Here is a 22,440-nt window from a genome sequence, read left to right as displayed (position 1 = left end):
TCTGGTGGATGTCCGGACCAAAATTCTTCAAGTGTCTTCATATCTAACGCAATCAAAGGACATTCGTTTATCATATATGTTGATGTCGAAACAGCCTCAGTCCAAAACACCTTCTTTAACCCAGCACTAGTCAACATGCTTTTAACTCTCTCCAGAATAGTTCGATTAAACCTTTCAGCCAAACCATTTTGCTGTAGAGTACATGCAATAGTTTTGTGCCTTACAATACCAGAGGCAGCACAAAAGATTCTGAACGTCTTATTGCAAAATTCATGGCCATTATTGGTTCTCAACCTCTTGACCTTTCTTCTAGTCTGATTTTTGACCAGAGTCTTCCAACTTTTGAAATTCTCAAAAGTTTCATCCTTAGTCTTCAGGATGAATATCCATAATTTTCTGGGATAATCACCTACTATGGACAGAAAATACTTTGCTCCTGAATGTGATGGACACCTTGCAGGCCCCCAAAGATCAACATGGATGTAATCAAGGGATCCATGTGTTATTTGTTTGCCTTTGTTGAACTTTATTCTACAAGATTTTCCAAGTACACATGGTTCCCAAAACTTCAGCTTTTCGACTTTGTCTCCACCAAATAGATTTTTTTTCTCAATTTGATCAGACTCCTTTCATTGACATGGCCCAACATCATGTGCCAAATTTCTCTCTTCAACAAAGATTTCATGGATGCAACATTTGTCGAACCACTTACAACTTCAGCCTCAAGGGTATACAAGCCTTGTTTCTTCACGCCTCTCAAGACTTCCTTCGACCCTTTCATGACTCTTAGGATACTTTTCTCTCCTTGGAAAACATATCATTTCTTGTCGAATTAACATAGAGAAATCAGATTTCTCTTCAAATTAAGTACATACCTGACTTCAGTCAACAACTTTATTGACTCATCATGAATCTTGAATCTCACAGACCCAACACCTACAATCTAGCAAGCTTTGTTGTTTTCTAGCAATACAGATCCACCATCTTGATCACATAATTCCTCGAACAAGTCTTTGTTTGGAGTCATGTGCCAAGTGCAACCTGAATCCTTAATCCACTCCTTACTAGAGTCACTGCTCGAAACCACAAGAACATCAGATGATTCGAAATCACATTGAACAATGGATGCGTTGCCATTATCCTTACCTCAATGATCTTTCAGGCATTCATGGAACACTTTTCTTGTATGACCATCGTTCTTACAGTGATAGCATCGAATACCAGATGCTTCGCCACTGTAAGACTTCTGTTGACTTTTGCCTTTCTTCTTGTCAAACTTACTATCCTTTCGCAGAATTTTCCCTTAACGGCTAAACCTTCACTAACTGTCGAAGGTTTATACTCCTTTTGCTCGTTAAAGTTCTTAATAGTACAAGGCTGATTGAACTTCCTCAAAGGTCATGGACTCCCTTCCATACAAGAGAGTTTCTTTGGAGTGAGCATGTGTTCTAAGAAAAACGCACAACAGCAACAACGCTTGATCTTCATCATCGATCTTCATATTAATATTTTCAAGATATAGAAACAACTTCTTGAACATATCCAACTGCTCAGCCAACACTTTTTCTTCAATCATCTTGAATGAATACAAAGCTTGCTTCAGGTAGAGTCGATTTACCAGCGATTTGGTCATGTACAAACTTTCAAGTTTCATCCATAACCCTGATGTCGTTGTCTCCTTTAATACTTGTCGAAGAACCTTATCACCAAGGCTCAACAAAATTGCGTTGTGGGTTTTCTCTATCATGGCCTTTATTTCTTTTTCCATTAACGCAACGCCCATAGTCGCCGCTCCCTTCAACGCTTCCAAAAAACCTTGCTGAACCAATAGGACTTTCATCTTCAAACGCCACAGACCGAAATCGCACTCCGGTGAACTTTTCAATCTCATACTTTGTTGAAGGCATCTTCTCCATGCTCACCGCACCAATTTGTTATGAAAATGATGTCAAGAATAGAGTATAATAGGGAACATAATGGGAAGCAAGAAGAACACAAAGGAATTTGTTATAACTGCTATTCTTTACTTTCTCTTTCAATCAAGATTACAAGTGTTACAAGAATAACAAATAATCCTCTCACCCTAAATTAGGATTTGCAGTATGCAATGATGAGAGACTGGTATGCTATTTATAATAAACCTAACATACTAGACTAATTGGATTTTTCACAAATACTCATTACATGCTAATTTAGGGTATAAGCTAACTTAAACAATTGGACATAACAAGTAGGCCCAATTCCAAATACAAACAACCCTAGCATTTTGACCCCCACATACCATAACACACTTCGACTTTATTATATAGGTCTTCAACACCAGCATGTGAACATACTTCGACGACATGCATAAATCATGTCGAACCAGAAGTTATTCTTCGACCCAGTAGAATTTAATCAAATTCTCACAAACTTGATACCTTTATTTTCAAAAGCGTCTCTCAACAAGGTGGTTCAAGCCATCCACTCCAACCACAGGGGTGGCTCTGAGTTTAGTTTGATTATTATGTCTATTAAAAGTTTATGACATGTTTTTCAACTTTGGGGTGAAGTTTATTAGGCGTCAAGCAAATTTTGTTGTTCATTCCCTTGCGAAGACGTCCAATTCTTGAGTTAGGCGTAATGTTATCTATTTGATAAGTCCTTGTATTGAATATCATGTGTTGAATGAAATACGCTGAATTTTCTTTTGTAAAAAAAAATTCTTTTGTAAGTAATTCTGATTAATTTAAATATAAAAATTTATTGCGTTAAAATATCTGAATTTAGTATAAAGTGGCATAAATTTTTAATTTTATATATTTAGCTTCGTAAAATATTTTTAGTAAGTAATTTTATTTTAATATAAATTTTTTTATAAAAATTATAAATTTAATATTGTAAATTAAAAGATTATTTATTGAAGTTATAGTGACACATATACATGGAAAAAAAACTGTAGATACATCTTCAAGAATTTGAATATTAACCTAGCATATAATGTCAATCATGGTAACTATAGCTAAATTGTTGGACCTACCTAAAAAGCTATTGTGAATTTCAATATGGCATAACACCACGCCCTCTTATACTTTACGTCAACGATGACTCGGTGAGTGTCACTCAAAATCCTAATGACATTTACCTACAAAATATTGGCTTTCAATGATAAATTTTTAGTGTCACAAAAAAGTCATTTTTTTAGAGATCGGTTATGTTCTAAAAATATCAAGAGTTTCCTATAACATATAACTTGTTTTCACAAAAACAAAAGAAATCATTTTTTGTTTGTTTTTACAAACATAAAATTATAGATTAAGAATGTGTTTGGATGAAACATTTTAAAGAGAGAATATAATGTTTTAAAGGAATTTAAAATGATATGAAAATTGTTTTAATGTTTGAATAAAAAATTAGAAAGAATTGTTAAAATGATAAAAATCTATATTAGGTAATTTGTCCAAGTTAAATTTAATGATTTTGACACCTAAAATCAAAGAATTTAAAATTTTTCGAAAACTCCATAGAATGTGAATGTCAATTATATATTATTATTTTAAATTTTGCATGTTGGATCACGTATTTTCCAAATTTTAAAAATTGACCCTTAAAGTTTTCAAAAATTTGAAAACAGGTCCTTAATAATTTTCAAAAATTACAATTTGGACTTTAAATTTTTAAAATTGCAGCATGGTCCCTATTTTTCAAAATTTTAATTTGACCTTATATTTTTAAAACTTATAAAAATGATTGACTATTGATACTTATTAATAATATACAAACAAAATCTTAAGGTTAGGAATTTTGAACTTTGTGCCGAAACACTGTCTCTCAACATGCAACGAGCAAATGATCTTCTCGACATCTTAATGTTTGTTGAGCCAATTAGTATTAAAATAATATATCTATGAATGAATTATGGAATATCGAAATTATAGGTAAACCATTATACCTTCAACATAAATCAGATCGATATGAAACTCTTAACGATATTGAACATTTGAAATATTTTGGTCAGGTCGTTGCAACGCTAATGGATATTGTTAAATTGGCCGAGGTCGAAGAACTTCAAGCTCTACCTAACTTTGATTCATATGAAAATAAGATCAATTCAATGTCAAAGGAAAAATTTGTACATGGTTTACAAATCAAAGCTTCGCGAGATACGATAATGGTTAACATCGGTTCAAATAACATTAATGACTTGTGGTATTTTGTGAACAATATATGATTTGCATTTTTATTGAATTAATATATGATATTTTGATTGAATTACATTTGTGTATGATTTAGTTTAATTATTTATGGTATTTTGATTGTATCTTATATGATTTGATTACATATATTTATGATATTTTGATTGTACGTCAAATTCTTAACATAAATATTGCCCAGGAGAGAAATTTAGTGTCACAAGGGTTAATAAGAAGTTTTGTATTATCCACTGATAGTTCTAAAATAAACACACTTTTTTTTTTTTGGTAAAAAAGAGAGCCTAAGTTCAAAAGAGAAAAAAAACACACTTTTTGAATTCAAAATGTTTTAAGGGATTATTGCAGAAGTTTATCTACAAACTCATCTTCCATAAATACTGATGTTAACTTCCATATTATATTTTGGCAAAAATAAAGTAATTGACTTACAATGTATTTTGGTGTGTTTTGGGACCGTCCGAATATTAACTTCCGTATTTTTCAAGAATATTTTCAAGTTTCATAAAGGTGGCTATTCACTAATAAGGGAGGTTGGATTAAAGGAAATGCTTTCTCCACCCTTATATGAGCATTCTACACCTTTGAAAATCCAAATTTCCATTCATACGTCCGGAGACGCATCTCTGAACACACCTAAAATCACATAAATATTTTCTTTTCTGAGTTTCACCCCAATTTCAAAAAATATTTCCTGGAGATGCATCTCCATATATTGTTTAGGTGTATCTGAAGATGCATCTCCAAAATACGCCATTACACTTCTTTTATGGGGTTTTGATATTCACTCAACTAATTTAAATAACAACTCAGTTATATTTCCGGAGATGCATCTCCGAAAATGCCAAGCAAAAAAGGTGATAAAATAATGCCTTGCATGATCTTCATCTTCATGCTAAAACAAGAAATCATTACAAAACCTTTCTCTAATTCTCAATCAACTTTTCAACACCAAAAACATCATTCTTGTAAACAAGCTGGAATTGCAGGTAAAGATCATTTATTTCGTCCTTTATTACTTGCATTAATCTTAGTTTTTAGCTTAAAAATGAACGTTTAAATGAACGTTTAGTCCGGAGATACATCTTCGGACAAAGTTATTGGTGGTCTGGATGTGCATCTTTGGATTGTCCTGATAGTTTGAGTTTTCACACTGTTTTTCTATTATTGGTGGTAATAGATATGGTGCATCCAAATATGTTTCCCAAAGCTATTGTGAGCGTGAATGTTAAACCGATCCAAGTCAAGCATGACGTTAAACTTGATGAAGTGAATGTTGGTGTTAAATCAGATGAAGTGAATGATGATGTTAAACTGGGTGCTTAACCAATTGTTGTCTAGGTAGATGTTCGTGCACAATCTACAAATAAAGAAGTGTTTATTGTTCGTGAATATATGCTACAATGGTCCCGTGGAGAGGCCAGAAAAATGAGATTTGACGTTGTAATGGGAAGGTCCGATAATGGTTCGGATACAAGACAAGCATTTGTAATAATGATATGCGAAAGAAGTGGCATGTACCAACCAAGGATTATGAAGTTTAAACAAGATGACACATGATCGAGGAATTATGAGTTTCCGTTTAAATTGCGCAGATACCATATGACGTACGAGACATGGAAATTGAATGTCATTTCCGCTAGACATTATCATGCCTAGACTGACAAGCTAGCAGCCTATCCCATTGTATGTCGCGTTGTTTTAGAGGAGAAAGAACTTGTTTCAGACATGACATTAAACATGGCGGTGCCGAAAAACATACTCACATCTTTGAAATGGAAAAGACCTATAAATATCTCAAATATCAAACAAACATACAACGTGCGTGCTTGAGACAACAAGGTGGTAAGAGGACCACGATCTGAAATGCAACAGTTGTTGAAGCTTTTGAAAAATGGAAACTATGTTTTGAGGTACAAAGTTTGTGATGATAAAGTCAGTGTTCGAAATATATTTTGGAGTCATCCTGACTTAGAGAAGTTGTTCAACACCTTTTCTCTACGTGCTCATTGACTTAACATACAAAACAAACAAGAGTAGACTACCATTCTTAGAAATTGTTGATGTCACTTCTATGGAGATGACTTACTCAGTTGGTTTTGTATTTTTGGAATACAAAAAAGTTGAATATGCACATATTAAATTAAAAAATTGGTTGGGAAACAGTAAAGGTGATTTTTGTCGAGATTGTGACGCCATGAACCAAATGCTTCGAAACCAACATAATGAGATACATATATCTTTTGGTCAGAGAATTACTGTGTTAGAACACCGATTCAAAGACAACATCATTTATTCATAGTTGGTTAGTAACGTATCTCAGGCGACATGGAGTTTTATTTTTCATGAAGTCAAGCGAGCGTATAAAACATGTTCATATAACTCAATGTAAGGATGTACACTTTGGAAAACTTTTGGTCTTCCATGTGCTTGTTTAATTTCAAAGAAGATGGAGCTTGAAAAACCAATACGTAGGAATGAAGTTTGTACTTATTGGAAAAGACTCCATTTTGTAATGAACCTGTTTGTAATGACATGAAATGTTAAATTTATGTAATATTTATTTTGATGTTATTTATGTTGGTTTTCCGTTATGCCATTGTTTTTACATGTTGCTCTTTTGAACTAATATAACATATTCCGGAGACGCATCTACGAAAAACTCATAGATTAATGAACTAAGGGGAGTTACGGAGATGCATCTCTGAATTAACCTTTTGCACATACGCAGATGCATCTCCGGACCAAATTTAAACATGACAAGGGTTTTCAATAATTTCGCTAAATTGTGTGTAAAAATGTGTGTCCGAAGATGTAACTTTGAACATTAAAAATATTAAAAACTTTTCACGGTGGTGTGGTTAATATATATGAATCGAAATAACAACTCTTTTTTTTTAAAACTTCCTTGTGCACCTTGTAGGGGTGGGAAAAACCCGTGAGAACTCGAAAATATCCTTCAGAAGTGTATTTCCGAACATACCTCATATCAAGATGTTTTCAGAGATAGATTCTAATATTTGATCTTGGAATTTTTTTAAGATGGATTTCCGAAATAATCCAATATTTGTTAAAAAATTAAAATCAAAGTGTATTAATTGTATTAATCAAGATATATAATTAAATATATACCATTTTAATTCAATAATTTTTAAAAAAAAAATTCAAATACAATATTTATATTATTAATTGAATAATTAATTATTATAAATTATGTAAACATTCTTTAATTATCTTGTATTTTAATATTCTCTTGTACTTAATTATATAATTATATAATTTAATTATCAATTGATTTATATAATTATATAATGAAATACAATTTAAATTAAATTTAATATTCACTATAATATCAAAAGAAAATTAAATGTATAATAATTGCCTATATTGATGTGTTTGCATTCAAGTCCACCTATTAAAAAGAATTTGTGATGTCTCTAATTGAGAAATCTTTTTAACGAACTCATACCAAAAAAATAATTATTCAATTAATAATATAAATATTATATTTAATTTTAAAAATAACTTTTTAATTAAAATGCTATATATTTAATTATATATTTTGATTAGTACAATTAATTATATAATCAATATAATTGATATGCTTTTATTTTAATTTTTTAATAAATATTGGACTATTTCAAAATTATATCTAAAAAAAAATTCCAAAATCAAATATTAAGATATTTTGGAAATGCAACTCCGAAAATACCCATTTTTCGCTTAAAAAAATAATAAATTTAATAAATTTAAAAATAGATCTCCAAAAATATCCAAAAAAAAAAAATGTGGTGATTTTATTTTTTATCTTTTTAAGTCTAAGATGGTCAAAAACCAACGTATTTAATTAAGTTTAGGCTTTATGGGGCCGGAGTTTGTCTCCTTCTTAGCAAACCACACGCGCCGCACCTGCACCCCCTTAGTGGCTATAGGCAGTTCTGCTCCGCACCGCCGCGATCGCTTCTCTGCCACCTATCAACATTGCACAACAAAGCCAAGCGTGTAGACAGTTTGGATTACTTCATGGTTTTCTTGTACTTATTTTTACTAATATATAGCTTTCTGAGTCATAGATTATGAGTGCTTTGATGAGTTTTTGAGATGCTGCATGCATCTATGTCACTGTGACTGTGGTTGGTTGGTGTTGCCTTAAATTGTTGTTTGTCTGATTGTCTGAATGAACTTCCTATTAGATTTAATACTATGATAATTTGTCCCTACTTTTAGACATTCTTAAGCAGTAGGAGTCAACAATTAATATTAGTTATGGATGAAAGGGATTATTACTTTCTTGAAAGGTTATTTTGTTCTTTTAGCCATTAGAGTATTGTTAACTGGTTGTAATCGCTTCTTAGTTTGATATTGTAGGTTCATGAGTTAGCCTTAGCCCCTATATCAGTCTTTTTAAGTGCCTGTATTTACATTTCATGTTCATACTTATGCATTTTTTCTCTGCATACTATTGACTAGGAAAAGGTTTTGTTACCTATGATTATATGTTTCTGTATTGACTGTACGCAGCGGATAGTGCCACCGAGTATACTGCTAAGGTGATTGATGGAAAATCAGAGGCAAAGCAAATTAGAGATGAGATAGTAGCTATGAAGTCTCCAAGATGAAAGAAGCCCTGGGTGTAATCTAAGGATCAGCTGCAGAGCCGTCTTTGAAGGCATGCATAACACAGGCTACTCTATAAGCCTAAAATTTGTCATGGTTAAACCGTACTTAAAAAAGGCCTCATAAGATCTTTGTTATTGTTAAAAAATGGTTAAATAGGAGCTCTAATTGTTTTGTCATGATTGGACCTTGGCCAATTTACAAAAGCCTCAAAAACTCAAGACGACTCTGGTTAGTTGTTATCCTTGTTGGAGATCAGAAAGGACTTTGCAACTTATGTGCCAACAAGAAGGGGGCTTGTGAATCTGTTGGAATAAATTCTTTTGAAATCAATTTGCCAAAAAATTCCACAGAAGAGGCAGTTTTGAAGTATATTTTAGGCTACAATGATATCCTTCGGTTCATGGGATTCTTGTTCAGCTGCCTTTACCATCTGTATGTTTCGAGACCTCTAACTTCATTTCCTTTTTGGAGCTGTTAGATATAGTTATAGTTATAATTTTTTCTCTCTCCTTTGTTCTCTGGTAGATTGCATATGTGGTGTAGTTGCTAGTAGTTTTGCTAATCTTGAGTGGTACCAATTGAAAATAGATTCCCAGCTGTTACTATTTGGCCAAATTCACGGATTCCGTCCATCCGCAGTCGTTGGATCAAGATTAGACGCTTTAGATTTAATGTAGTTTTTAATATATTTTAAAACTAAAAAATATTGATTTAAAATTTGAACCGTCTGATATTGATCTAACAATCCCGATTATACCGAATACGTAAATGCAGTGAAGAATGAATGCCGGGAAACATGGTCTATTCCAATTTAGCTTCCTTCCGTTGTATATGTATTTGTTAGGTTTGTTCAGAAAGAATATTACTACACTCATTCACCCCATAATTAGCTTATTTGTATTTTTACAGCAATCATTGATCATTTGAAAAACGGCTATTAGAATTTGCGTTAGGTCTAAATCAACCCGACAAAACACATTTGTAAGGTGACAGATGTCTCCGTCTCCCATATAAAAACACTTTTTTAAGCAATCTCTTTCAATATTGTACTCTCAAGACACACACGTTCACACCCTGGACTAGACATATAGTGTGACCCTAGTGGGTCGATAATGAGTGGCCCAGCTGTTTTTGGATAGACTTTGATACCGTATTACAATTTTGGTTGCGTCTAATTCAACCCGACAAAATCTACTTGAAAGGCGAGGAATGCTGTTATGATCCAAATTGAAGAAAAGCCATGTCATCAAAGTGAGTCATTAAAATGGTTAGAGAAAAGAGACATGTGTCACTTGATCCATCAATTAAGAGAATAGAGCTAACAAGAAATATTCTCTTAATCTTCTATAAAGGGAGCATTGATTGGTATCAAAGGTATGGAAGAAAATTGATGAATCACTCCTCTCTCCTCTTTGGTACTCTCTTGAGAGTAATGATTAAGTCTTATACTTAATCTTCTTCTATCTTTCTACTATTTCTTTAATTTGTCAATTTGCATTTGTATTCACTCTATTTCCGTTGTATTGTTTCAAGAGAATTCTATACAAAGATATATTTCCCCAATTGTCAATATTTTCTCTATATTCAGTATTTCCAAAAGGGACTAAACCCTTACATTGGTGCTTTCATTTCTCACCATGGCAGATAATACTTGTTTGAATGGTTTGGAGGCAGCCATCCAAAGACTCAACGCCACAATGAAAACATTCATGGAAAAGGAAGATGTACGGTATGCTGAGTATAAGATGTTACGCACAACTAATGCCTTGCGTTTGGACCGCGTTGAGGAGCAATTGGTTGCACTTAAAGTGAGCTCTGCTTCTAATGGTGATTTGGACTCATTTCTGCAATCTCCAGAGAATCAATCGTTGGTGATTCTTCCAAGAATGACCGACCAACCGAAAGAAGAGAACGATGCTTCTGATTTGCTCGATGTTGAGATCCTGACTACCCCATACACGACTACTGAGATGAGTACTCTTTCAGAAGCTTTAAGTGAAACCTTACTAGTTGTTGATGCTTCTAACCTGAGTAGTGATCGAGTCATTGAGCCATCGATTTCCAATTTTTATGCGGTTTCCACAATCAAAGGTTTTATTCCTTCCATTGTCGGACACGATTGTTATAGCAAGGAGAAGACAACAACCGAAGTCGATAGCAAGAGACCGGGGTCTTTACCGGTGATTGTTAGTAGGAATTTCAGTCCCATTGTGATGCTTACCCTGCACTTAGTCTTCATTCTGCCGCCGCCACTCGCACCACCATGGCTACATCACTCACTTTTTACAAGACCGCTTAACTCATTAACCTCAACCAAGGTAAACAACCTTATTCACTATCTCCAATTTAAGCAGAAGATTTTAATTGGAACTCAATATCACAACACACCCATAATTGATCCCCAAATTCCAAGTGTTTGTGTGTTAACATGTTCTTCTTATGCTTATAAGAATACTGTGTCCTTAATTGATGCCCACCATCTGTTTGTCAAAATTCCCCTCACAGTTGATTTCTCTTTTGACACTTTTACAAGCTTGTTGAGTATGATGAAAATCATTGGACAAATAGATATGGACTCCCAGTATTCTCCAAGTAATAATTTGCTTCATAATTATCGTGTTTATAGTAATGGTTTTCCATCTCGTGGACTTGGACTTGAGTTTGGTTTAATTTCTATTGTTAGATCACTCCCCCTTTCATATGATTTATTGGTTAGCTTTGCTTGTAGTTCTTGTGGTATGATTCTGAATCGTAACGTGAGCTGTCATGATTTTGTGAGTCTTTTCTATTGCTGCCACATTGAGCTCTTACTAGTATTATACTCATCTCATTGCCAAACCAAACTCAAGGGTTGGAATTTGTTGTCAATTCTAATTGTTGAAGGAATTGGTGAAGTCAAACTAATCAAACTATCGAGCTTCCATCATTTTGCTCTGTTGAATGTGGTTGTTGTGTATGACTTAACTCTTAATAGAGTTTTGGGTTGGAAGGCCATGCCACTACAAAGTTTTGATGATTCTAGTGGTAATCACAATGCACATTCAAGATATAAGAACATGGACTTTAGCATCTCAGTGGAATGCAAGGAATTAATTTATGTCTATTTCATTGGCTCTGGCTCTGAGTTAGAACTTTCTGGTGTTTTTCTTGGCTTGGATAAGCTTGTTAATAATGGTAATTTCAACCTCTCTACCATTTCAATGGTTGGTTTATTTGGATATCCTGTTTCACAATGTGCTTTTCCTACCATTAACTGTGATGTTTGGTTTCAATCTACAAAGTTTAAATGGCTTACATATAAATATCTCTCAAAAATTGTCATTGCTGTATATTTTATGATAATATATAGACTTTGGATTTGCCATGAACTATACATATTGGTTCAGTTCAAAGTAATGCATATTCACTTCCTTGTTGTTAAAATCACATTCCAAGATATGTGTGTGGTTTCCAAGAAGGAAAAAGGGTGGAGGAAGGTCACTGTCTTGGGTTTAAGAGCCAAACTTCTTGTACTTGACATCACTACAATCCAAATGGTAATGTTTGTTTCTAATGATGAGTTATTTAGTAAGGATCACCTTTGTTCATTGGCTGCCAATAAGAATGATAATTGCTTAGCTCATGTCCATGCAACACATGATGTCTTATCTTTTTCACCTATTTTCTTTGAAAAGTTGTATGAGAGACTTATCAATGGACTGAATTACAAAGACACATGCTTTGGCAATTTGGGATATACATTAGATGCAGGATGTGTGGCTGTTATTCAAACCTTATACCCCAAAGTCATAAACAACGGAAGACTCGATACTTTTGTGACATGGGCAATAATTGTTTGGACTAAACAAGGGCCAATTGCACCAAAGTTTTATATATTGTTTAATGCTACAATTGCTAAATGGGATCCAGGTGGGTATTTTATTTTCATTATGAAGATTCACTTGACATGGAAGTCACTTGAAAGGATGCTTTTATCACTTATATGCATTGTTATGACTTCAACCTTGAGGACAAGGTTGATTTTTAATGGGGGTGGTAATGTTATGATCCAAATTGAAGAAAAGCCATGTCATCAAAGTGAGTCATTAAAATGGTTAGAGAAAAGAGACATGTGTCACTTGATCCATCAATTAAGAGAATAGAGCTAACAAGAAATATTCTCTTAATCTTCTATAAAGGGAGCATTGATTGGTATCAAAGGTATGGAAGAAAATTGATGAATCACTCCTCTCTCCTCTTTGGTACTCTCTTGAGAGTAATGATTAAGTCTTATACTTAATCTTCTTCTATCTTTCTACTATTTCTTTAATTTGTCAATTTGCATTTGTATTCACTCTATTTCCGTTGTATTGTTTCAAGAGAATTCTATACAAAGATATATTTCCCCAATTGTCAATATTTTCTCTATATTCAGTATTTCCAAAAGGGACTAAACCCTTACAAATGCCTTCCACGTAAAAAATACATTCTTATGCCTTATCTCATTGATCCTCAACAATAACTTATGCTAGTAGCTTGGTTTACTGTTACCTAAACTTTAACTATATAAGCCATAACCTAATGATTTTGTTGTTGAAGTTAGAATCAGAAAGATGTAAGATTTTTTTACCCATTGAATATTGGTCAACTTGCCATGTGAGGAAGTAGCCCAGAAGATATCACAAAACAAGCAGATATCATCATCTCTGCTGTTGGGCAACCAAACATGGTTAGGGGGGAAGCTGGATAAAACCGGGTGCAATTATTATCGATGTTAGAATCAACCCAGTAGATGTGAGTAGATTTATTTCAAGGTCTTGTTATTGTATACTTTTTGTTCCATCTTTTAGGTGAACGAATTTCATATTTGACGTATATATTTTGATAGGAAGATTGTTTAACCATTGCACTTTTGTGTGATTCTCGTGACAGGATCGAAGTAGCTCTCGGGTTCGGAGATATTTGTTATGAAGAAGCCATAAAAGTTGCCTCTTCAGTTATACCTGTTCCTGGAGGAGTTGGTCGAATGACATTCGCAATGCTTCTTAAAAGTAACACTGCATTCAGCTATTATGCCTAACTAATATGTTCTCGCCCTCTGTTAATTTTAAATTTTATTTCAGACTTCAAGATGTGTTGGGTCGTCCCTGCTTGCTGAGAAACTAATATTACTTAATGAAAAGGTCTCTAGCAGTAGTAAATTTCATTGTTAATTAGGTACGTAATATTAGCTAGCAAAATTTTCTTAACTATTATGCAAATAATAATTCCCATGTTTTGGATTCACTACAAATTATGGTTAATTATATCAACCAAAAAATTACTCTTTTAATTTCCTCAACAAAAATTTATGGATCATCTACTAATTATGCATGAAAGGGCGAAATAATTATAAGCCTCCTTACTGAAAGTTGAAAGCACTTTCGAGCCTCCTTATTAAAAGGTTGAGCTCCGCAAAATTGAAGGGCAAGAGCGCTGATGTCGTTGCTAATGTAGTTCGGGCTCCCGCTTTTGGGGGGCGGGAGATGCTATGCCAGATATGCAGAGTGATTGTGGAAAGGACTGTAGATGTGCTGAGCACCTTTTGGGGGATAAATTCCTCCCGGAAGCTAACTCTTCCTTTTGAGCCAGGGCCTTCCGCTATGAGCTGAAAACCCTTTACTTCTATGGGTTTAAGAAAAGGTTCTATGGCTGTTGTGCTAGAATTGCTTTTGTTTTGAGAATCCTATGCCACTACACGACACTGCTCTATATTTGGCCAAAAAATTGGCACTAAAGGAATAAATGTTTCGCTCCATATTGTCTTTAGTAGGAATTTTATTTGTTTTTGGTAAGAATTTTATTGCTGATGAGATATTTCAAGTGTCAGTGATTTTGTGTTCGAAATGAGCTACGATCAATTTAATCTTCTAGTGATATCTACCATTCACCGAATAAGTAGCATCTCAATCTATAGCTCATTCTCTAGGATCAACAACATTATCCTGCAAAACAACATTATCCAACAAAGAACAACACTCTACCCCCATCTTGCAACATTATCCAACAAAGAACAACACTCTACCCCCATCACCTGCTCCTTTCAAGGGAAAAGTCAGTCTCCTCCGCCACATACTTAGATCCTTAGACTCCTAACCGTTTGTTTTGATTTTTAAAAAAAATAATTTTTATAGTATTATATAATTTTATAAAAAAAAAATTTACAAAGAATTTTTTTATAAAAGTTTCAAGTTAAATTTTTGTTTTAATAGTTATTTTTAAAGGACTAAAACCTTATATCGGAAATCATCCCGTTCATTATGCAATCTTCACTGAAGTAAATTAAACTGTCTTATCCTCCACTCCCCTAAACCACCTATTTCTCACACTTTATCCCATTAATCCAATAGATTTTATGCACACCGTCACTTTATCGCCAAAAAAACTTAAGTAAGGATTCGATAAAACAAATAATATCCATGAGTCAAAATAGATTTGATGAGTAATTAAAAAAAAATCAATTCGATCAAATTTTGGATGATTTAATTTAAATTGATTTTTGGATAGCAAAATTATAAACTATATCTTTTTTGATTAATATTAATATTATAAAATACTATAAATAATAAATTTAAAGTCATATCCACATATAATATATTAAAAATTAAAATTACAAAACAATAGATTACGTTTAAGAAATATTTAAAAATAAATAAATAAATATACTAAATCAAATTAAATATTAAAGAAATATAAATTGATGTAATAAATAATACTAAATCAAATTAAACATTAAAGAAAAATAAATTGATGTGATATATCATACTAATAAAAACAAATAAATATTAAAATATATGGATTCAGTCTTCTTCAATTTGTATCGATTTTGAAAAATTAATCCAAAATTATAATCAAATATAACGATTTTCATGAAAAGGATTCCAAACAATAGAAAATATTAGATTTTTTCTTTGTGATTTTGATTTTTTTTTGGAATAATTTGTTTTTTTTTTTTTTTGGATCGGATTTGTACACCATAAATTTTGAGGACTACTATAAAAGAATGTTTTAGATGATTTTTTTTATCAATAGCAAAAATTCATTTAACTTTATTTTATATTATGAATATATGAGGCATGTTATTTAACTATATGGTCTAGTCTTATCTTTATAAAAAATCGTTGTTATATTGAATGTTAATACAAATATTCAGCTATAATTTTTCCTTCATTAAAGTAAATTAATTAAATATATATGAACAGATATACATTGCCAAATGATTCAGTTATTTTTATTTTGATGTAGGTCAAATGATTGAGCTAGTACTATCAAAACCTCTAACGAAACACTTCAATCATAATAACTATACCTTTTTTTTTTTGAATTAATAAGGACCAAAAAGTTTAAAAAAAAATAATGACTTAGACTTTAGGTAGGGCCGTTTTTAGAACGTAACATGATCTAAAAAAATTTCACAATTTAAAACATGGCAAAAAGAATCTCACAAAATATTTATTATGATTAAATAATAATAAAATAGAATCTATATTTATTTTTCCACATTTAAACCAGAATAAACTTACCCTCTAAACCCTAATCTTAAACCTGGTTTTTCATTCTAAAGATTAGAATAGAATATTTCTAGTCACAACTACAAAATAGGGAGTATATGAAGTTGTTACATTACACTCTAACTGAAATTTCATAGTAGAAGTTTTCTATTCCAATCATCAGCATCAAGAAACAAAATTTCGACTAATTGTTAAAATTTTAAGTCCATAATACTCATAGTTTCTTAACTTTTTAGTTAATAAACCTTTCCTGCCTAATCCCTCTGCTTCAATATTCCTGTTTCTGGCTTTATTTAAATATATAAACTGATGATGTATATGGTCAAAAGATTGAGTATTTTTTTATTTTATTTATTTATCAAATGATTGTCTATTGTTACTTTATTATAATATAATACAAACAAAATTTTAGGGTTAAGAATTTTGAGCTTTGTGCCGAAACCCTGTCACTCAACATGCAACGAGCAAGTGATCTTCTTCTCGGCGTTTCAATGTTCGCCGAGCCCGTCAGCATTAAAATCTTCGATCGCGCTAATTCAGCTATGAATGAATTGTGCAATATCGGAATTAGAGGTAAACCTTTATGGCATCAACATAAACCAGATCGATACGAAACTCTTAACAATATTGAATATTTGAAATATTCTGGCCGTGTTGATGCGGCTTTAATGGATATTGTTAAATTGGCTGAGGTCGGAGAATTTCAAGCTTTACCTAGCTTTGATTTGTACGGAAATCCAATCAATTCAACGTCAAATGAAAATTCCGTACAAGGTTTACGGATGGAAGCTTCCCGAGATACATCAATGATTAACGCCGGTCCGTTAGACATTGTTGAATTACTTATGAATGTGGTAGGGTTTTTTCTCCTTCAATCATGTTATTTTTTTATTTTTGATTTTAGTATAGTGCAATCAACAATTAACGATAGTAGCTCTCTTTGAAATTTTTTATTTTGCTATTGATTAGAATCAATGGTGGATGACATTTCACAAAATTGTTTCAAGAGCTACGATTCTTGGAAGCTTTATGAATAGTGTAGAAGGAAGCTATGATGGGAAATTGCATGTGGTAAGTTTTTTACTATGATATTGAGAATGTATTTGTTGTTTTACATAAAGGAAATTAAATATCATCAAAAGATTTTATCATAATGGTTTGATTCTATGAATTAATGCATTGCAATCAATGAGATTTTCCTCCAACAATTATTGGATTGAGTTGCAATCAATGAGATTTTCCTCCAACAATTACTCATTTATATGTCTATACCTTAGCATATAATAATTTGTGATATTTATGAAGATTTCAACATAGGTGTTAATATTCACATTTAATTTAATTGTATTGTATATTGTAGCTGAATGCGGAATTTCATTTACCTAGTCCTGTTGTACCGACTCGAGAGTGTTGTTTTGCAAGATACTGCAAACAATTCTCTCCGAACGACTGGGTTGTTGTTGATGTATCTTTGGAGGATATTTTCCCTTATCCATCTAACAATTTTCGAAGAAGACCTTCCGGTTGTTTGATCAAAGGAATGCCTAATGGATGCTCTAAGGTTCTATACATATACTCATTTCAATCTCAATTATAAGCAAAGTATATTGATACTTATTTAGTTCAAGCATAAGTACTATTGAATACTTGTTATTAGTACTTAAAAATTGGTTTGATGTTGTATTCAATTTAGGTTACATGGGTGGAGCATGTGGAAGCTGATCATAGCCAATTGAATGATCTTTTCAAGCCATTAGTTACCTCTGGTTTGTCTTTTGGTGCAACGCGGTGGCTAGCTTCCATTGTTCGACACTTTGACTGGTCTAAAACACTTGAGGCTACACAATTTTATTCAGATGGGAAGGGTAAGTTTATTTTTCTTGTTTTGAAGTTGGATTCTTCCAAACAGTTACTTTGTAATTATAAAAAACTGACACAAACACTTATACCAGACACGACGCTAACACATTGATGATAATAATTTGGGAATTGAAAAAATGATATAATTAAAAGTCACACCTCACATGTGTCACTTTTACCATCATAGAATGTTTGTTTTAAGTCTTTTTATTTAACTTAACAAATCATGTTACATGCTTTCATTTGTTACACTAGTTTCTTTTTTTGATACAAACAGTTTTTATACCTCAAAGGGGAAGGGCTAGTTTATTGAAACTGGCTGATAGAATGATGAGAAAATTTTGCGCAAATCTTAGCGCAACAACTACCAATCCATGGATGCGACTCGCTCCATTTCCCGGTTCAACCGATATTAGAGTTATGATTCCGAATAATATGCCTAGTACTTCAAGTAATCCCGTTGGAACAACGATCGTTTTTAGTACTACTATTTGGCTTAATATCTCCCCGAATCGATTATTCAACTTCCTTCGCCACGAGAAATCCAGAAACAAGGTATGTCCAAAAAAACTAAACAAATCAATCAATATAGCACAATGTTAGTACAATTTTAGTTATTATTATTTTTTGTAGTGGGATATACTTTCACAATCCCTTTCAATTCAACAATTCGCATGCATGACCGTCGGCGAACATCTAGAGAATCGCGTTTCTTTGCTGCGAGCAAGTGTAAGCTTAATTTCTCTTATTTACCATTCAAATTACAAAGTGAAGAAGCTCTTTACCATTAAAATTTAACCTTTTTTTCACTTGTCAATGATAGAACTCCGAGGACAAGACTGAAATCTTTTACCTGCAAGAGAGTTACGCAGACGAAGCAGCTTCCTATGTGATTTATGCTCCGCTAGACGAATCAGCATTGATTCATCTCGCGAAAGGATCCAACCCGGACAATGTAATTGCATTTCCTTCGGGGTTCGCTATAATTCCGGGAGGGTTACCCAAAAAAGGCGATAATCCGGGAGGGTTACCCAAAAAAGGCGATAATCCGGGAGGGTTACCCAAAAAAGGCGATAAGGGAAATAGTACTGCTAGTAACGAAAGTCTTCTTACTATATCTTTTAATCTGATTGACAAAGCTAGCATTATTACAAGTATCCCTCCTGAATCTGTTCAAACTATCTATGGGATCATTACAGAAACTGTTACGGCTATTAAGGACGCGTTATCGTGTCATAGTCAACTCAACAATTGGGTGCAAGATGAGTTGAAAAATGGCGCGGGAAAGAAGTAGTGCAGTGTAGAGACTTTATATACATTCTGTCTCATTCTTTTCTCCTCTTTCTCCTCTTTTACCAGAATCATAAATATTGAGATGATTTTATACAGATTTTATGATTGTTGGGATTTATATATTTGTCCCTTTGTTTAAATCAGGGAATAAAATGTTGTTTTGTCTTTGTTATGTCATACAATTTTTGTAATAAAATGTTGAGATGTTACAGATTTTATGATTGTTGAGGTTTATGTATTTTTGTTGAGACCTTAGAACAATTTTAGTTACATTTGCATCTCACTTGTTATGCAGTCACAATATAGGGTCTTTGCAATTGTTTTGTATGCAATGGAAATCCACATAATAGGATTCAGGTTAGAGCTCATACTGCTAGAATTATTGTCAACCGATCAAAATCGATAAGTCGGAGAAAAATGGGAGACCGACCCAGATAACGACCCAGATAAGTCGGAGAAAAATGGGAGACCGACCCAACCGAAATTCCAAAAAGGACATTGAATTTAGAAATATTTCGTTGATAAAATTAACTCTTGATTAATTATACTCCCATTCTCATGTTTATGGATTTGAAATGAAGATTATTAAAAAAATTTAGTGAAGAAGCGACATACTGATACAAGTTAATGAAAAGAGTTGTACTAATTAGTTTTTTAATCAAACAAATCCTGGACATAAGATTTTCTGTTTTTTTATAAGGTTTTCAAATTGCTTTTTTATTTTATGTAATATCCATTTAATACTCCACCAAATGACCAAACTAGTCTACGAAAATATATTCTACCGAAAGTTGTCACCACCACTCAGCATATAATTGTTGCGTTTTTGTTTTTATAATAGTACTCTACACTATATAGGCTAGCACCAGCAAATGTGTTCAATATTTTATCTTACTTCCTTTTTTATGGGTGTAACACATACTTAAATAAAAGAGAAAAAATGTGGTGTCTTAATTTTTTTAAATTATACTCTAAAAAATATTTATAAATAATAATTTCAGAATATTTTCATGCATGCCAACAGCTGAGTAGTGGAATCAAATAGGCGGCATATTTTGTAACATTCAATTTGTCTTTTTCACAATGTACACAATTTGAACTTAATTAACTTCCACTTGTATTATATATGTCTCCCTAGTTTATTCCATTCAGTAGCAACAATGGATTCAGCAGCTTCTTTGCACATAGCAATGTTTCCATGGTTTGCTATGGGGCACTTAACTCCATACCTTCATCTCTCCAACAAACTAGCCAAAAGAGGACACAGAATCTCATTCTTCATTCCTAAAAACACACTCAACAAGTTACTTCATCTCAACCTTTATCCAAATCTTATAACATTTTTCCCTCTCAATGTTCCTCATGTTGATGGCCTTCCTCATAATGCAGAAACAACTTCAGATGTACCCTTTTCTTTATTCCCTCTTATTGCTACAGCCATGGACCGAACTGATAAACAAATTGAACTTCTTCTAGAGGAACTAAAACCACAAATTGTTTTCTTTGATTTTCAATATTGGTTACCGAATTTGACTCAGAAACATGGTATCAAAAGTCTTCAATACTTGATATGGAATCCAATATCAACCGCTTACCTTGGAAATATACCGAGAAAAAGCCGAGGAAAAGAGTTAACTCAAGTTGATCTCATGAAACCACCTTCAGAGTTTCCTGACTCATGCATAAAGTTTCATTCACTCGAACTTCGGTTCCTAGCTTCAGCAAGGAAGCTAGAATTTGGCAGCGGTGTTTTATTATACGATCGCATTGACATAGGCACAGAGTCTTCGGATGCAGTTGCATTCAAAGGTTGCAGAGAAATCGATGGTTTATATACTGATTATCTTCAAACTGTTTTTGGAAAACCTGTTCTTCTTTCAGGTCCTTTATTACCTGAGCCACCAAATACCACTCTAGAGGAAAAATGGGAAACATGGCTTAAGGGATTCAAACATGAATCTGTTGTTTTCTGTGCATATGGAAGTGAAGGACCGTTAGAACCAAATCAGTTTCAAGAGCTGTTGCTTGGTCTTGAGTTAACAGGTTTTCCGTTTCTTGCCGCACTTAAACCACCTAATGGATTTGAGTCTATTGAAGAAGCTTTACCTGAAGGATTCAGTGAAAGGGTTAAAGGAAAAGGAATTGTTTATGGAAGTTGGATTCAACAACAACTGATTTTGGAACACCCTTCTGTTGGATGCTTCATAACACACTGTGGAGCGGCTTCTATAACTGAGGGACTTGTTAACAAGTGCCAGTTGGTTTTGTTACCACGTGCCGGCTCTGATCATATCATGAATGCAAGAGTGATGAGTAGAAAGTTGAAGGTTGGTGTGGAAATTGAGAAAGGTGATGAAGATGGATTGTTTACAAAAGAAAGTGTGTGTGAAGCTGTGAAGACTGTGATGGATGATGAGAATGAGGTTGGAAGAGAAGTAAGAACAAATCATGCAAAAATAAGAAACCTCCTACTTAGCGAAAATTTAGAATCTTCATGTGTTGATAGTTTCTGTCAAAAACTGTATGATTTGCTCTAGCATTTTTCAGTTTCAATGATAATGAATGCTGTTAAGAACACTGCATCAAATTCTGTAGTGTAAAGGACTTAACAATTAACATTATTTCTTTTGAATTTTGATTTGGTATTATTGATTTCTACCCCCATGAACTAAGATTTTGTTCAAGAATTGATGCGGGGTTTTTGCAAATTTAACATAAAGTTGTTCTAGGTCTCGCTAACAAAAGTGCATTCTCATCGATTACGGGTAATTGTTAAAGCCATTGAGAAGTAAAATGGAGGAGTAAAAAAAAGGAAATTTCTTTTACATCCTTCTTGGTCACCCGTAGTGAAATTCCCAAAATGCTTTTATATTTTAGAAATGCATCTCCGAAGTTAAAAAAAAGAGTGATTTCGGAAATGCATCTACGAAAACACCTTTTTTTTTACC

At 33.0% G+C, this 22,440-nt stretch overlaps 3 protein-coding genes across 4 annotated transcripts; all 3 read left to right on the top strand.

Moving 5' to 3' along the window:
* The first annotated feature begins 8,054 nt into the window (after nt 1-8,054).
* On the top strand, nt 8,055-14,612 carry LOC131653629 (uncharacterized). 2 transcript variants are annotated; one of them, XM_058923876.1, is made up of 4 exons: nt 8,055-9,242; nt 10,455-13,583; nt 13,722-13,840; nt 13,913-14,612. In XM_058923876.1, exons 1-2 carry the CDS (start codon nt 9,194-9,196, stop codon nt 12,950-12,952), a joined length of 2,547 nt encoding a protein of 848 aa, XP_058779859.1. In that variant the 5' UTR covers nt 8,055-9,193; the 3' UTR covers nt 12,953-13,583; nt 13,722-13,840; nt 13,913-14,612. The 2 variants fall into 2 exon arrangements, with proteins under 2 accessions (XP_058779859.1, XP_058779858.1); XM_058923875.1 differs by having other exon boundaries at nt 8,055-8,224; nt 8,712-9,242; nt 13,722-14,611.
* Nucleotides 14,613-16,777: 2,165 nt separating this feature from the next.
* Nucleotides 16,778-19,568, top strand: LOC131647963 (homeobox-leucine zipper protein MERISTEM L1-like). The gene is made up of 7 exons (XM_058917773.1): nt 16,778-17,193; nt 17,309-17,410; nt 17,700-17,900; nt 18,033-18,204; nt 18,477-18,754; nt 18,833-18,928; nt 19,023-19,568. Exons 1-7 carry the CDS (start codon nt 16,795-16,797, stop codon nt 19,491-19,493), a joined length of 1,719 nt encoding a protein of 572 aa, XP_058773756.1. The 5' UTR covers nt 16,778-16,794; the 3' UTR covers nt 19,494-19,568.
* Nucleotides 19,569-20,620: 1,052 nt separating this feature from the next.
* Nucleotides 20,621-22,064, top strand: LOC131647964 (cyanidin 3-O-galactoside 2''-O-xylosyltransferase FGGT1-like). Its single transcript, XM_058917774.1, has one exon. It carries the CDS (start codon nt 20,653-20,655, stop codon nt 22,027-22,029), a length of 1,377 nt encoding a protein of 458 aa, XP_058773757.1. The 5' UTR covers nt 20,621-20,652; the 3' UTR covers nt 22,030-22,064.
* Nucleotides 22,065-22,440: the final 376 nt, after the last annotated feature.

Source organism: Vicia villosa, linkage group LG2 (genome assembly GCF_029867415.1).
Source record: "Vicia villosa cultivar HV-30 ecotype Madison, WI linkage group LG2, Vvil1.0, whole genome shotgun sequence".
Taxonomy (NCBI): domain Eukaryota; kingdom Viridiplantae; phylum Streptophyta; class Magnoliopsida; order Fabales; family Fabaceae; genus Vicia; species Vicia villosa.
The sequence above is the reverse complement of the archived record's forward strand: the minus strand, read 5'-3'. Positions and strand labels throughout refer to the sequence as shown.